Genomic DNA, 14,518 nt, shown 5'->3' with positions numbered 1-14,518 from the left:
CTAGAAGATATGCATTCTGACACTAAAGCGAATGTCAGATACACACAAGATCTAAATGTGACAAAAGACTTTGGAGTGTATCGGGGTGTCCGACAAGGATGCATTCTGGCCCCGTTCCTTTTTAACCTCTACATAAACTATTTGGAAGAGCACCTTTTAAGTACTAATACAGACTACCCGTACATTGGCCGAAAGGGACTGCCGGTTCTGCTATATGCGGATGACGCAGTCCTTTTATCTAGGACTGCCAATGGACTTCAAATTTTATTAGACTCTTTCTTTTCTTTCATGAAATCCAGAGATTTAAGTATTAATAATTCTAAATCCTACATAATGAAGGTTGGCCAAGGAAATAAAAAACCAAATCGCTTAAATGTAAATGGAGTACAAATCCCTGCAACAAACACATTCTCTTACCTTGGGGTCCTTTTTGATAGTCAATTAAATTGGGAACCCGTGATTCAAAAAAAGAAGGGAGAGGTCATCAGGGCAAATGCGGCTATACTGGACTTTTCCAAGAAAATGGGAAATAGTCCAGTTGCTGCACTACTCCAACTTTACCAGGCCAAAAGTGTTACTACAGCATGCTACGGTAGTGAAATATGGGGATATGCTCCTCTGGAAGCCCTAGAGATAGTTGAAAATAACTTCTTAAAACAATTACTAAGGGTTCCCAGGGGTACGGCAAACTTGTCTGTGCATGAGGAATTGGGGGTTCCCTTCGTATGTGACAAAATTGCAGTGAATCCCTTATTATGTTGGATGAATTGCTGGCTAAATGACAACATACCACTTACCCAGCTCATATTAAAAGAAGCACTTATATGGGATAACAGGATGAAGGTTCCCTGGTTAAAGTACTTGTACAAGTGCTTTACTGATTTAGGACGTCCTGAACTTTTCTTATTCCCTGACTCCATCACTAAATTGGATGTTATCGCGGTCAAGAAGGCTTTTATTGATTCTAGATACCAGGATAGGGAGTCATGTGAATTAAAAAAAGATAGTGTATGAAATCATGTACTAATTAAAAGCACATTGCTTATGGAACCGTACCCAACATGGCAAACATCTAGTTATGACCGTTTTTTATTGACAAGGTTCAGGTTCAACCTGTTTCATTTACTGTTGGCTGTTCCTAGGGGTTCTCATCGTGGGCAAGTGTTGCCGGCTTGCGGCTGCGACGATAAGTCTCCGCAAGACCTGGCACACTTTTTGTTCTTTTGTCCCTATTATGTTATACCGAGGAAGCTATATTTAAAACCCTGCTTGAAAAAATTTAATTTTCTACAATTTCGCCCTGCACTACATTTCCTTCAGCTGCTAAGAAGTGAATACACCTTGTATACATGTAGTTTTTTAAAACTGGCTATGAAATTTAGAAACCGTATGGAAGGATAAAAGTATTGGTACATGAATTGCTATCTCCTTTTCCTTTTAAGGTCTTTTTTTTTTTTAAACATACTGAACGTTCAATGTAGATCTGTCTTTTGTATGACTCTATTTTTACTCTATTTCTTCTTTTAACCCCTTCCATGCTGGTGACGAACCCCAGGCGTCATGCACTACAGTGCTCGTGTGCTGATGACAGCTGGGGTTCGTCATGGCCCGCCCGTGTTCGGCCGGCGGCCGCACACGGGAAAAATCGCGGCCGCACGGAAGGGGTTAATGAATAATTGTGTTAATAAATGTATAATGTAAATGCTTTTATGGTTGTCAACAAGAACAACCGAATAAAGTTTTCTTGAATCTTGAATCGTGCGGTTTTCTTTGAGTTCACGTGAATCATGTGACCAAACAAGCACGCGCATCAGCCTCCCTCCCTCCTAATTGCATTTTTTCACGGCCGCCACCACATCAAAGGGATTCACCCAGCGTGTGCTCTGCGGCTTCTCCTCCCCTAATTATTCATGGCTGGCCGGTGGCCAGCCGTACTTTCAGTTTCCCGGCCGCTCTCGTTATGTCTGGGTGTCTACAGCACGGCTACCAATTCCCTCTGCTCTTCACTACTTTCCCTCCCTTCTCTATCCTTGCCCCCTCACTACTCGCTTTGCCTCCACTCTTCCATTACCCAGGTTTCTTTACTTTGTTTCTATGTAGCACGTTAAATTTAGTTTCTGTATACACTCTCTCACTCCCTCCATTTCAGCTTTGCCACTGCACTCAAGTTGCAACAAACACTAACCCCTTTCCAACACCACACTTTTTTCCTTAGAGCCGATATCATTTTTTGACCAGTTCCGTTTGTATGTCTCATGCTTCTTGTAACAGGCCGTGTTTGGTTGAGATCTGCTTGTCCTTGTTGTTCTGTCCGGCGATAGTTTGTGTCATCTTTGAGCACGCAGCCTTCGGCTGTGGAACGCAGAATTGCATCGAAAAACATTCCTGCAGAGCTGGCAGCCCCCGGACCAGGGCTTCTGCCTTTCTTCACCACTGGCTCATGTTATGAGCAGGGATTCCCGTGGTACTACCGCCACTTTACATTCCTCCCCCCCCCCCCCCATCTGGTCACATGTATGCATCACCCTTGCCCCCTTTAGCTCACGCTTTCCCTCTTTTCTGCCCTTCCTTCTCGGAGCTGCCGTCCTTTGCTTGTGAATAATTGAGGACCAGGCTTATTTCAGTTACTTTGGTGTATGCAGTTTCATGACGCACCAGTGTATTTACATGTAGACCATGCATGCACGCTCTGGACAGGCCCAGCCGCCTGGAGCATTGTCGCATCCCTTGTGCACACTCCCTGTGACGACAACATTATTAGAGGAGGGACCGCATCCTCCTTTCCAGGCGTAGCCTGGTCCGCCATCTTGGATGTGATGTTCTGGAACACTGACTTTCTGGTCATGGTCAGGAGTATGTGGCTCTTCTAGTTTCCCAGTGCTGCACGAACTCCTTACTTCCTGTTGATTGTGAGATCCTCACTCTGTTGTGTACTCTTAAGTTCACACGGGGAAGAGCCACAAATTCTACGTCATTCAACCCAACCTGCCCAGGTGACATCCGTATCCCAAAGGCTTGCTGGGAGTGAATAGGAATGAAATCATTGCCCTTTGTGGAGCTCCTCTCGATGCCGTATGGCTCGGAGAAGGGCCCAAGGTAGGGATGATGCTGGACATGCCTTTAAGGGAGGGGTTGATCCAGTCCACCACACTTCCTTTGACACCCGTGTCCTTTAATCTGCCCACTAACATTTGATGGTGTCCAATGTTGAATACCTCTGAGAGGTCCAAGCAAATGCTTGCTGCAACTCCTTTATGCACTCTAGTTTTCAGGCCACCCCAAATGGAGGTACGCGGCCCATGCCATCTCATGCCACTTCAGTGCCATGGAACTCAGTGACGTCATGATTCGGAGCCTCTTGCCTCAAGCCTCTTGATATCATGCCAGAACTAAGTGACCTAGGACGGCTCATAGATATCAAAGATGTCTGTGTGGTCCTCAGTGACACGATGGGGCTCAAAGACCTCATAATGTAGGGGTGGGGGACAGTCAAATGACAACATTAAGCACAATGATCTCACAACGTACAGCATAGGGCCTTAATGTATTCTGCTTTGTGACATCCACGTACAATTCAGTGACACAGTAGGGTGTACTGACACCACTGTATAGTCCAAATGACACCGCAATACAGGCCTCTGTGTTGTCACAGCAGGGTTCAGCTGAACAACGGGGCTTGGTCACACCACACTGAACACGTCAGTGGTATTAAAACCTACATCTCAGTTACATCTCATTAGGATTCAGTGACCTGGCAGGAATCTGTGACATCACAGCAGAATTCAGTGGCCGTAGAGGTAGTCTGACTCAACAGGACTGGGTAACGTCACAAGATTGAGCTTCTTTACAGGACAAAATAGCTGAGTGATGTCACAGTTGAGGACTCTGTGGTGCCCTAGCAGGATTAAGTGATGTAGGGTTCAAACACCACAACATTGGGCTCTGTGACATCATAGCAGAATTCTTTGACAGCTCAGCGCAGATGTCACAAAATAGGTCAGTGACACTAGCAGAATTCTCTGACCAATCAGGGCTCAGTAGTATTTCTTTGGAATTCCTTGACAAAGGCAGGCACGATGACATCACAACATGAAGCTCAGTGGCATCATATCCGTGTTACCAAATAGTGTGCACCAGTCTCGAGTTTTGTTGATTTATAATATATGGTTTATGAGCCGTAGATGAAAAATATTCTAGGAGTATGAACGTTCCTAATAACAATTCTGCAGCACAGGTTGTTCTGTGCAGTAATAGAACATATGTCTATAAAAAGTAATGCAGTGTTTTGTGAAGTTTGCCTCTTCACCTCAGTCTTGTGAAAATCCTTTCCATCCGAGTTCGAGTCCTCCTATCTGAAATGCAGATCTCATTCTCCATGCCATTCCCACTTGTTTCTTTTTGGCTACTTTCTGAACGGGGAAATATATATATATATATATATATATATATATATATATATATATATATATGAAGAAAGCAGACTCCCAACTGCTATGATCGCAGTACTTGGCGAGCGCAGACCTCCAACAACTCCTCAATCAGCAATCAAGTAATAGATGAGCCAGACACCAACGTTGTTAGTTGTTGCAGTGCATTTTTAATTTGCAGTGGAAAGTGCAGAGCAAGTGCCCTCCATGACGCGTTTCGCCCCGCGGACGGGGCTTGGTCACATATATATATATTTGACCCAGGTACTAAAAAAATATATAGAGTTCTCTCTCTCCGTCCCCACACGTTTTCCATTGACGGTTGGCTGCTTCTCTTAAAGACGTGGGGGAGGGCAGACTGAATTCGTTAAGCAAAGAAAACAAGCACTGGCGTTGCCAATAGGTTTCGCATTTGGAAAGTTGGAGCTATTGGTTTTGTAAATTACATTTTATATATAGTTATTGACAATGCCAATAACTATATATAAATATAAAATGTCAGTTACAAAACCAATAGCTCCAACTTTCCTACTGCGAGACCTATTGGCAACGCCAATGCTTGTCCTCCATAGGCGTTTCCCAATCTGCATCCGGATGATAACCCTGCCTAATTGACCACATAGGGTCAAAACATTGACACTATGTTAGTGTACTGTTTTTATTTGGTTCTGGAGCATTTTCACTGTGTCAGAGTGTGGATCAACCACCCTTGCATGTTCAATCACTCACTATTTAGGAACATAGTCTGTATAGCATTATGGCACTTCATACCCACTTGCCTCACTAGCACCATTTGGGAGCACTAACTTATTTCTAATAGTCTTGAATATGAAAGCCCAATGATTTTCTTTTTGTTGAATAGCTGAATAAAATTGTGTTTGTAATAGAACCAATATGTTAATGGTCAACTAACATTTTCCAAGGAAGTTGAGGTTTACATATCTCCTTCAAGGAACCATTGTTTTCTATGTCGAATAAAATACCAGGGCATCCATGAAACTCAGTCTCTGCATGGCCTAATTATCCAGATCTGAAAGAAATTAAAAGCAACATGCATAAACAAACTCCCTATTGATATTATGGATAGGTAGCTGTATGGCTGGCTGGCCAGAAAACACACATGGGCCTAATACTACCCGCGAGCATCTGTAACAATATCTAGGACAACTACAAAATGCCTGCAACATACTTGGCAAAAATCGCATGCCTTAAATCCTATGAAGGGCAATGCACATTGGAGTGAATTATAGGGCATGGGCGCCCAGATATTGAAAAGTACATGCAGCTTAACTAAGGGTAGTCTTTGAATGGTACCTCTGGGAAACAATGAAACCCTAGCAAAAGAATTATGGGGTCGGAGGGAGGTGTGAGGCACAGATAGTTCCTACTTGGGTGGTGGGCTCTTGCTCCACAAAACAAAGCCGCTGGAACCAGGGATCTTACTTCATTAGAAAAACTTCCAACTAAAACCACACAAGGATTGGTATTGTCCGTATATGTAACACTAATATTCATCCCCGAGTGGCCCCAGGTGCAATAATGGGGTGTGACCATCGGGAAATAACAAGGAATTGGAGGGCCTGTGGGCAGATATTCCAAAGACAACCTACCGTGTTCAGGTTAGGCAAACAAGGTGCAAAATTATGAATAACTTGTATGTGACCCCATGTAAAGTAATGCACATGTCCAAAATTACAAAAGCTAAACATTATTCAAGTCTAACCAGGAGCCTAAAACTCCCACCTAATGTAATCACCTCTATGATCAGTTTCTCAGAGTCCATTGTAGGACATGTGGAGTATTTGCTTTAAGGTTTAACTGGTGTTTTTTCTCCAGGATGGCGCCTATGCCGAGACAGTACACTAGTAGTCACGTACTTATGTTTGACATCACGTTATCCTTCCTCGTAAAACTAGTGTGGTTTGACAGCAAAATGCCTGTTAAACATTATTCTGACGTCAAACTAATCGTGGATCTGTCAAAATCGGCATGTCTGCTTATGTTTATAACAGGGCAACAGTGCAAAATCACTGCACAATGAAAACACCTTTGTGCACTCATTGTTCCAGGGTTACAATGACAAACTGATACCCACGTTTGTAGAATTATGGGTCACATGTATCAAGCTTAAATCAGTCGTAAATTGGGCCAATTCACAGAATCGGCCTGTTTGCAACAGGAAAAAGGCCTTTTCGATGCATCAAAGGCTTTGAGTTTGCAAATTAGGTAATGGCGATTTATTGTGATAACCTATGCATTTAGGAAACGCTTATTACCTTCAACTTGAAGTGGATGGTAATTTGCGCATGCTTTGAAAAATGCACAAAAGTGCATTTTTTAAAGTGGTGTGCCACGCACATGCCCTTAGGGCATTTGTGTGCTGCACATGTGCATACTTACCTTTTATTGGGGGGTGCATTAGGGGGGGCTTAGGCCCCCCAGGCACCATTGGAATTGCATTCGCTATTTGCGATTACATGCATAAGGAACTGCAATTCCTCAAAAATTCGCTATTTCAGGAATCACGATTCCTTATGTTGATGCAAGTGGCCTATGTATATTATGATCCATACAACGTTGACCGTTTCTCTAACAGCCCCATTTTGTGTCGGCTTGAGCTGCTGTGGGCTCCACTGGGCAGTGTCTGGAGTCTTAACTCCAGAATCAGAGTTTTTCACAGGTCTTTAAAGAGTCCATTTACATACCTTTGTAAACTGGTTAACAAGGCTTCGTTTTTTTAGTTCTCACGCCTCACACAGTGCGAGACATTTAGTACCTGAAAAACGGGGTTTCAGCACTGGCCTAGGAATCGCACACGCTTGTGGTTTTCCTTTTGTGCTATGCGATTGACGTTTGCGGGCGTCTTTTTATAAAAGACTGATGCAATTGGGAAAAGGCGGGTGCATTGCTCCCCCATGGCCTATTGGTGTCTATTACGCACTTGGTGCGCGTAATAGACGCCAATAGGCCATGTGGTTTCAATTATCGTTCCCAGATACGGGCGTGATAATTGAAACTACGGATCGCTGTGGCGTGCGCACCACTCGCTGGCTTCTGCATTTTTGGATCCATTTTACAGAGAAGCAACTAAATGAAAAAAGGCAAGAGAGGTGGGCTGCTTGTTAGTAATAAGTCTCTCTTGTCGTGATCCTAACATACAATTACTATTAGTGCCCATAAGTGTTCACAACTGGTTTTCTGGATGTGGTGAGCAGGGGGAGAAATGCGAAGCCTTCTTGATGGTCCGTTCTGTGAGCATGTGCTGTGGGAGGGGCCACGTGTAGTCACGGAAGGCGGGTGTTTGCACGATCCATCCAGAGCAGCTGCAACGTGTTGTACGCGCTGCAAGCTCCTCTCAGCCTGAGCCGATGGCTCTTCTCCACTTGGGCAACTATCACTTTTAACGAGTGCCTCTTGATGCAGTCATCTAATCAAAGGTTTTAAAATTAAATGCTTCCGCGTACAAAAGAAATAAAGATTCTTCCAGAGTCTGCCTCGGTCGGAGCTGCAGGGGGGGGCGATGCTGCAGCAGGTGAGCAAGGGAGAGCTGGCTGGTGGGGGTGTAGAAGCTGAGTCTGCTGTTCAGGTAGACTGGTCCTGCATTGTGGAGTGCTTTGTGTGCGTGGGTGAGGAGCTTGAAGGTGATCCTCTTGTCGACAGGGAGCCAGTGTAGGTCTCTTATGTGGTGGGTGATGTGGCTGTGGCGGGGGGGGGACGTTGACGATCAGTCGGGAGGAGGAGTTTTCGATGAGTTATAGTAGACGTAGGTGTTTGGCTGGGATTCCTGCGTAGAGTGCGTTGCTGTAGTTCAGTCTGCTACTGACGAGGGCCTGTGTCACCGTTCTTGTTTCGGTCGTGATCCACTTTTAGATCCTGCGGAGCATACGTAGGGTGTTGAAGCAGGAGGAGACGGCTTTGACCTCTTTAGACATGGAGAGGGAGGAGTCGAGGATGAATCCTAGGTTGCGTGCATGGTCTGTGGGTGTTGGTGCTGTTCCCAGTGTGGTTGGCCGTCAGGAGTAGTCCAGAGCTGAGGGGGTGGGTCAGAGGATGAGTACCTCAGTCTTGTCCGAGTTCAGCTTCAGACAGCTGATCCTCATCCAGTCGGCGACGGCCTTCATTCCCTACTGGAGGTTGGTTTTGGTGGTGTCCGGGTCCTTGGTGAGGGAGAGGATGAGCTGGGTGTCGTCAGCGTAGGAGATGATATTAAGGTCGTGTTGGCGGGCCACTTGTGCGAGAGGGGCCATGTAGACGTTGAACAGCATCGGGCTGAGGGATGAGCCCTGGGGGACACCGCAGATTAGGTCGGTGGCCTCGGATCGGAAGGGCGGGAGGCGGACGCTCTGAGTTCTGCCGGAGAGGAAGGAGGTGGTCCAGTCAAGGGCCTTCTCTTGGATTCTGGCTTCTAGGAGGCGTGTCTTTAGAGTGCGATGGCAGACCGTGTCGAAGGCGGCTGACAGGTCCAGGAGGATGAGGGCTGATGTTTCGTTGTCTAGTTGGCGCCTGATGTCATCTGTGGCGGCAATGAGGGCTGCCTCGGTGCTGTGGTTTTGTCTTAACCCGGACTGGGACGGGTCCAAAATGTCTTCCAGGTGTCAGGCCAGTTGCATGTTGACGATTTTCCTCGATGACCTTCGCCGGGAACGGGAGCAGGGAGATGGGCCAGAAGTTCTTGAGGTCCGCGTTGGGCTTCTTGAGGGCGTTGATTTCGGCGCGTTTCCTGTTTTTCGGGAATGTCGCTGTTTCGAAGGAGATGTCTATGACCTTCCGTAGTTTGGGTGCAATGGCAGCGTCTGCTTTGTTGAATTTGTGGTGTGGGCACGGGTCTGACGCAGATCCCGAGTGGATGGCGTTCATGACCTTGCGTGTCTCGTAGTAGTTGACGTTGGACCAGGAGGTCAGCCGGTTGTCGCAGGTGGTGTTCACAGGGGAGGTGGGGTCTGGCGTAGTCGGGGCAGTCATGGTGTTGAAGCTGTCATGGATGTCAGCGATCTTGCTGTGTAAGAAAATGGCCAGCGAGTTGCACAGTTCTTGTGAGGGCGGTATGTTGTTGGCGCTGGGGTTAGAGAGTTCCTTTACGATGCTGAAAAGCTCTTTGCTGTCGTGTGCGTTGTTATCCAGGAGGTCTTTGAAGGAGGAGCTCTTGGCTAATCTGATGAGGTGGTGATGTCTGCGGGTGGCGTCCTTGTGGGCTGTGTGGTTGTCCGGTGTGCGTTCGTGGAGCCATATCTTCTGCAGTTTCTGGCATGCGCGTTTGAAGGTCTGGAGCTAGTCGGTGAACCAGGTGGCTCACTTGCTGGCGTGGCTGTTGGAGGGTTTCTTGAGCGGGGCGAGGGTGTTGGCGCAGTCGATCCACTGTCTGAAGTTGCGGGCTGTGGCATCTGGGTAGGTGGATTTTGGGAGAGGGTGGTGATCAGCTGGTCTTCAGTGACTTTGCTCCAGCAGCAGCAAGGTAGCTGTTGGGTGCGGTGGTGCGTGGTTGGTTTATTGAAGGTGAAATGGATGCAGCGGTGGTCGGTCCAGTGGAGTTCGGTGGTGTGGCCGAAGGAGACGTGGGTGCCTGTGGAGAAGACTGGGTCCAGCCTGTGGTCAGCCGCGTGCGTGGGTGCGGTGACTAGTTGTCATTCAGGGTGGCACAGTTGGCGTTGTTGTTCTTGAGGTGGAAATTCAGGTCCCCGAGGAGGATGTAGTGCGTGGAGGAGAGTGTGTGGGTGCTGGCGAGGTCGACGGTTGAGTTGCTGAATTGAGCTCGGGGTTCTGTAGATGAGTTCCTCTGAAGGTGGTGTTGGGGGTCGGTGTGGATCCGGAAGTGCAGGTGTTCGGTGGTGTTGAGCATGTCGTCTGCGTTGGTGGCGACCTTGAGGGTGGACTTGTGGGCGATGGCTATTCCTCCTCCGATTCCGTTGGCGCGATCCCCGAGGGTGACCTTGTAGCCGTCCGGGATGGCGATGTAGGGCGCCGAGGAGTCTTTCCACCAGGTCTCGGTCAGGAAGGCCACGTCTGGGGCGGAGGTGTCGAGCAGATCCCAGAGCTCGACGGCGTGTGCTTGCGGAGCGGGTGTTGAGGAGTATGCAGCAGAGGTGGTTGGGTCCAGTCCTTAGAAGTTTGGTGGCTCTGTCGCAGGTGAAGCTGCAGGTGTGGCAGGAGAAAAGTATTTGAGTCCGTTTCGGGGCGGCTTGGAAGCAGGTGTGGTTTCGGCCGGTGTTGAGTGCGTAGAGGGTGCTGGCGTCGCAGCGGAGTCTGGTGTTGTGACGTTCACGAGGTAAAGGGGTTCTGGCGCTGGGCGTGGTCAAGGCGCAGACGGGCTTTCCTTTGGCGCGTCCACTGCACAGCCTCCATAAGAGGGGGATAGGGAGGGAGGAGCAGCTGGGAGCAGGGTGACCAATGGGGAGCAGGGCCGCAGCAGCAGGAAACGGCAGGAAAACAGGCGGGCAGCAGAGAGCAGGTACGAGGCAGCTAGCGGCCGTGTGGTGGCGTGGGGAGCGACCTGTCTCGGAGTAGGGTCAGAGATCATAATACAGTTCAAGCTTTTAAGGTAAATTAACTTGGATGCTAGTGGAAAATAATGCTACTGAAGCTTTCTTGCTGGAGGCTTATTGCTAAAAAAATATTTAAATGGTTGTAAATATGAACTAAGCTTTTCATTTCTTTTTCTGCGTTTAATATCTGGGCAGCCAGCAGTGTTGGTTGGTTTTATTGGTTGTCTCTATGGCCTAGTTCGCAATCACATATTTTGTTTACCAACTACATACTCCCATTTTTCTGTCATCTGTGTGTGCATTTTGTGGCATAGTTAGGTCTCATTACTATAAGATTTTAGCTATTAGTGTTGCATTATTATTCGCAACTTCAAAAGCTATAACTAACTGATGCATGAGATTGCATTGCAAATGCTTGTTTCTGGTTCTAGTACCCCCAGGTTTCTCAAATTTTTTATTTTACAGTTTTATATAGGGCGAATTTGACCCGCTATCAAACGCTTTACATAGCACCAGTTACATTACATGAAGGCATTCATTTTTTTGTTAGGCGCGGTGGAATTAAGTGATTTGCCTAGAATCACGGGATTGTTCAGAGTCATTGCTGAGACTCAAACCTGGTTCCCCAGATTCGAGGTCGACCGCCCTAGCCGTTAGGCCAACACCTCTCCTTATAATGAATTTAATTTTTACTGCCATAGTGGGAGAATGCATTTTATGAAAAGGAATATACGGTAGGGTTGCCAAAAGAAAAATACCACTCATTTGTTGTTTAAGGAGTCTGCAACAGCCTTGTCTTAAATGGTCATTGGATAGGGTTATAAACAAAATATGTATTCATTTGAAATTAAAGCCTTTGTTCACTTTAATAGTCAGTCATGGATCATTCAGGCAGCCCTAGAACACAATTAAAAATGCTTTTTTTTATGTTTGCTGTTCTAAGTATGCACAGATAAGTGCTGAAAACAGGCTTTAGGTGACAGCTTATTTTGGTACAGGGGACGGATGTTGAAGCACAGCTCCTAAACCGGCCCACTGAGAAAACGCCTGGTGCCCGCTACAGTCAGTCTGGCCCTGACACCTAATATCATAATAGCAATAGTTTAACTTATATCTGAAACCCTAAGCCAGCCCTCCGTAACATGCGGATTGACTTCAAGTGTCTGTGAATTCACCCTGCATTCAAAACAGCTCAATCTTCATCCTCACCAGGCACTTACACCATTCACCCAGCAACCACACGGCACTTATGCCACTCACTGAACTCACACCCCTCTCCCTCCACCTACCCTGCAGTCACATGAACACACTTCTCACTCTGCAATCACTCTGCACTTGCACTGTTCACCCTGTACCTCACACTGCAGTCACATGAGCACACTACTCACCCTACACTCATGTAAAACTTTACCCTCACTGCTCACTCTGCAATCTCACTTAAACAAGCCCATCACTAACCATTCATTCATTCGTCCCACTCTGCACTTCCATCCGCACCTAAATTCATATGGTCACCTCACTCACAATGCAGTCACTCCTCTCACCCTACTGTAACACTGTTGCATTGCAAACGGTGCACTCACATGGGCACTCATGTCACCCACACAGTGCAGAGGGTTAATGTGGCTGCTACAAAGAATTTGTACTGTGCAGCTCACAGGAGAGAGTAAACTATGTGTAGCCCTATATAAAAAAAATGAAATGATAGTCAGAATGGCGCTATAGAGATATGAGGTGCATTATTGGAGAGTGGTTCTGAGGAAATGGGTGAGAGGTGCCAAAAAGACTGTTGCACTGTGCACAACCAGCCCTGGCTGGGAGTCGTAGTCCCCCCTGATGTTCAAGTCTTGACGGGCTGAAACACGTCATGGCTGTAGAGGTCTAAGGGAAATAAAGATTTTATCTTGCTGCACCAAGTTGTGGTCCGTGCTCCCTTGTATCGAGGAAGTCGTACTTGCTGATGGAGTATGTGCTGAATGAAAAAAAAAAAATATATATATATATATATATATCACATACATACACACACACACTCTTAAGGACAACCATTATAGAGAATAGTCATCCTTCACAAAGAAATTATGGAGAAATATTTTAACAAATAATACATCGGTTGCTACCCCAGCCCACCATGCCCCCTAAATTTGGATCTACCTATGTCCCATTCATTTTAATCAGTCTTCCTCGGGCTGTCAGCCTCTCCGGCATCATAACGGAAAAGGAAACCTGAAACATATTGAAAGAAGTCTTGTAAGGAGCAGTGGTTTCATTAAAAATATATTCGAGATAGTCTCTTACTATTGAGAGACGTGAAGTCGTCCCCTTGTGTTCCGAGAGTGGGAAGGAACGACAAGGCCCAACAGTCTGAGGTTTGATTGGCACTTGGATTTGCGACAGAGCTGCCAATATTCTCGCCCATGTGGACTTCAAAAATAATAGACCGTTTAGGAGTGTGGGAAGAGAGAACGGGGGGAAAAAAAGAGATGGAACTTTGCAAAGAGGGAGCGGCGAGCCAAGAGAAAATAAGTTAGTTCAGACTGAAACTCCGATTGTTAAGGTTACATTTTGCTAATTTGGTTTTCACCCTCCTTTCCGTAAGTTTTAACCAAACCTTGGCCAGTATTCCTCCCGCTGACGGAATTCGCGTGCAATATGCGCATTATCACCCACACGTTGCTCTTTAAAAGTTGGTCGGTAATCGTAGTTTCAAAGCTCATCTCTCGCCAACTCTGTAGTCCCCACTCCCCTTTATGCGCCGCTCTTCACCGGCGCTGACCCTCAATCAATTTCCTAAAGCGGCCTGTGCACCCACTAAACGAGTCTCCCCGAAATCCCTCACCTTTCAATCCACTGCTTGAAGAAGTTGAGTTCGGGCCTCTTTAGCACATCCGGGTCTTGCTGGCAGAGGGTGACAAAGGCCCGCAGCTCGCTGAGCTTCCGGGCGTCCATGGCGGTCGGCGTGCGCCTGGCGGGGGACTGCAGTCACAAGGAGCAGCACGCGCTCACGCAAGAAAGCGACGTGAGGCCAACTCGCGCTTACACCCGGAAAGCCCGATGAAACAGCGAAGAACACTGCGCAAGTCCAACCGGAACCGGAAGAGAGACAACGAGTCTCGCACCACTAGGAACCTTCCAGATCAAGGCGGACAGCCTGGCAAAGTCGGATCCCGCCCATAGGCGGATTATGCACATGACGGTTTAAACTGCCAAATTGCACTGAACCACCGCCCCCTTGGTAGCGTGGTCACGCACAGCGCCACTGAATCAGCACCTAGTAGGTGGCACGGAGAGCGTGGCTAACGGTCATTGAGTCCACGCCCCATTGTCAAAATAAGCACGCCTACCAGCAAATTGGGTCTCGGCTTCTGTCAGGGCCAGGGTGTCATATTACCCACAAAGTCATGACGCGCTATCCTCTTATTAAACCCCTAAAGCCGCCTGGAATGGGGTCGAAAAATCGCAGAAAATCTACTGAACTGTGACTGGCTAGCAGCATTTAATGTCTTAACTGCTGGAGGCAATGCTAAACGTTTTTTTGGCTATTAGCGGTAGTTCGTGCTTAAACCTTTTCTATATAAGGTTTGTGGATTGACCTGGAAGGGACTGAAAAAG

General features: G+C 47.1%; 1 protein-coding gene across 2 annotated transcripts in view; it reads right to left on the bottom strand.

Annotated features, from left to right (window-relative positions):
- ST13 (ST13 Hsp70 interacting protein) overlaps positions 1-14,172 on the bottom strand; it is a 166,472-nt gene extending 152,300 nt beyond the window's left edge. The window contains exon 1 of one of the 2 annotated variants that reach the window (XM_086958365.1): positions 13,746-14,172. In XM_086958365.1, the coding sequence (XP_086814491.1) occupies positions 13,746-13,855 (110 nt within the window). In that variant the 5' untranslated portion in view covers positions 13,856-14,172. The remainder of the gene's footprint in view (positions 1-13,745) is intronic. The other variant, XM_086958375.1, reaches the window with a different exon arrangement.
- Between the last annotated feature and the right edge of the window lie 346 nt (positions 14,173-14,518).

This window comes from Lissotriton vulgaris, chromosome 1_1 (assembly GCF_964263255.1).
Source record: "Lissotriton vulgaris chromosome 1_1, aLisVul1.2, whole genome shotgun sequence".
Classification (NCBI taxonomy): domain Eukaryota; kingdom Metazoa; phylum Chordata; class Amphibia; order Caudata; family Salamandridae; genus Lissotriton; species Lissotriton vulgaris.
This window is presented reverse-complemented; position numbering and strand designations above follow the sequence as displayed.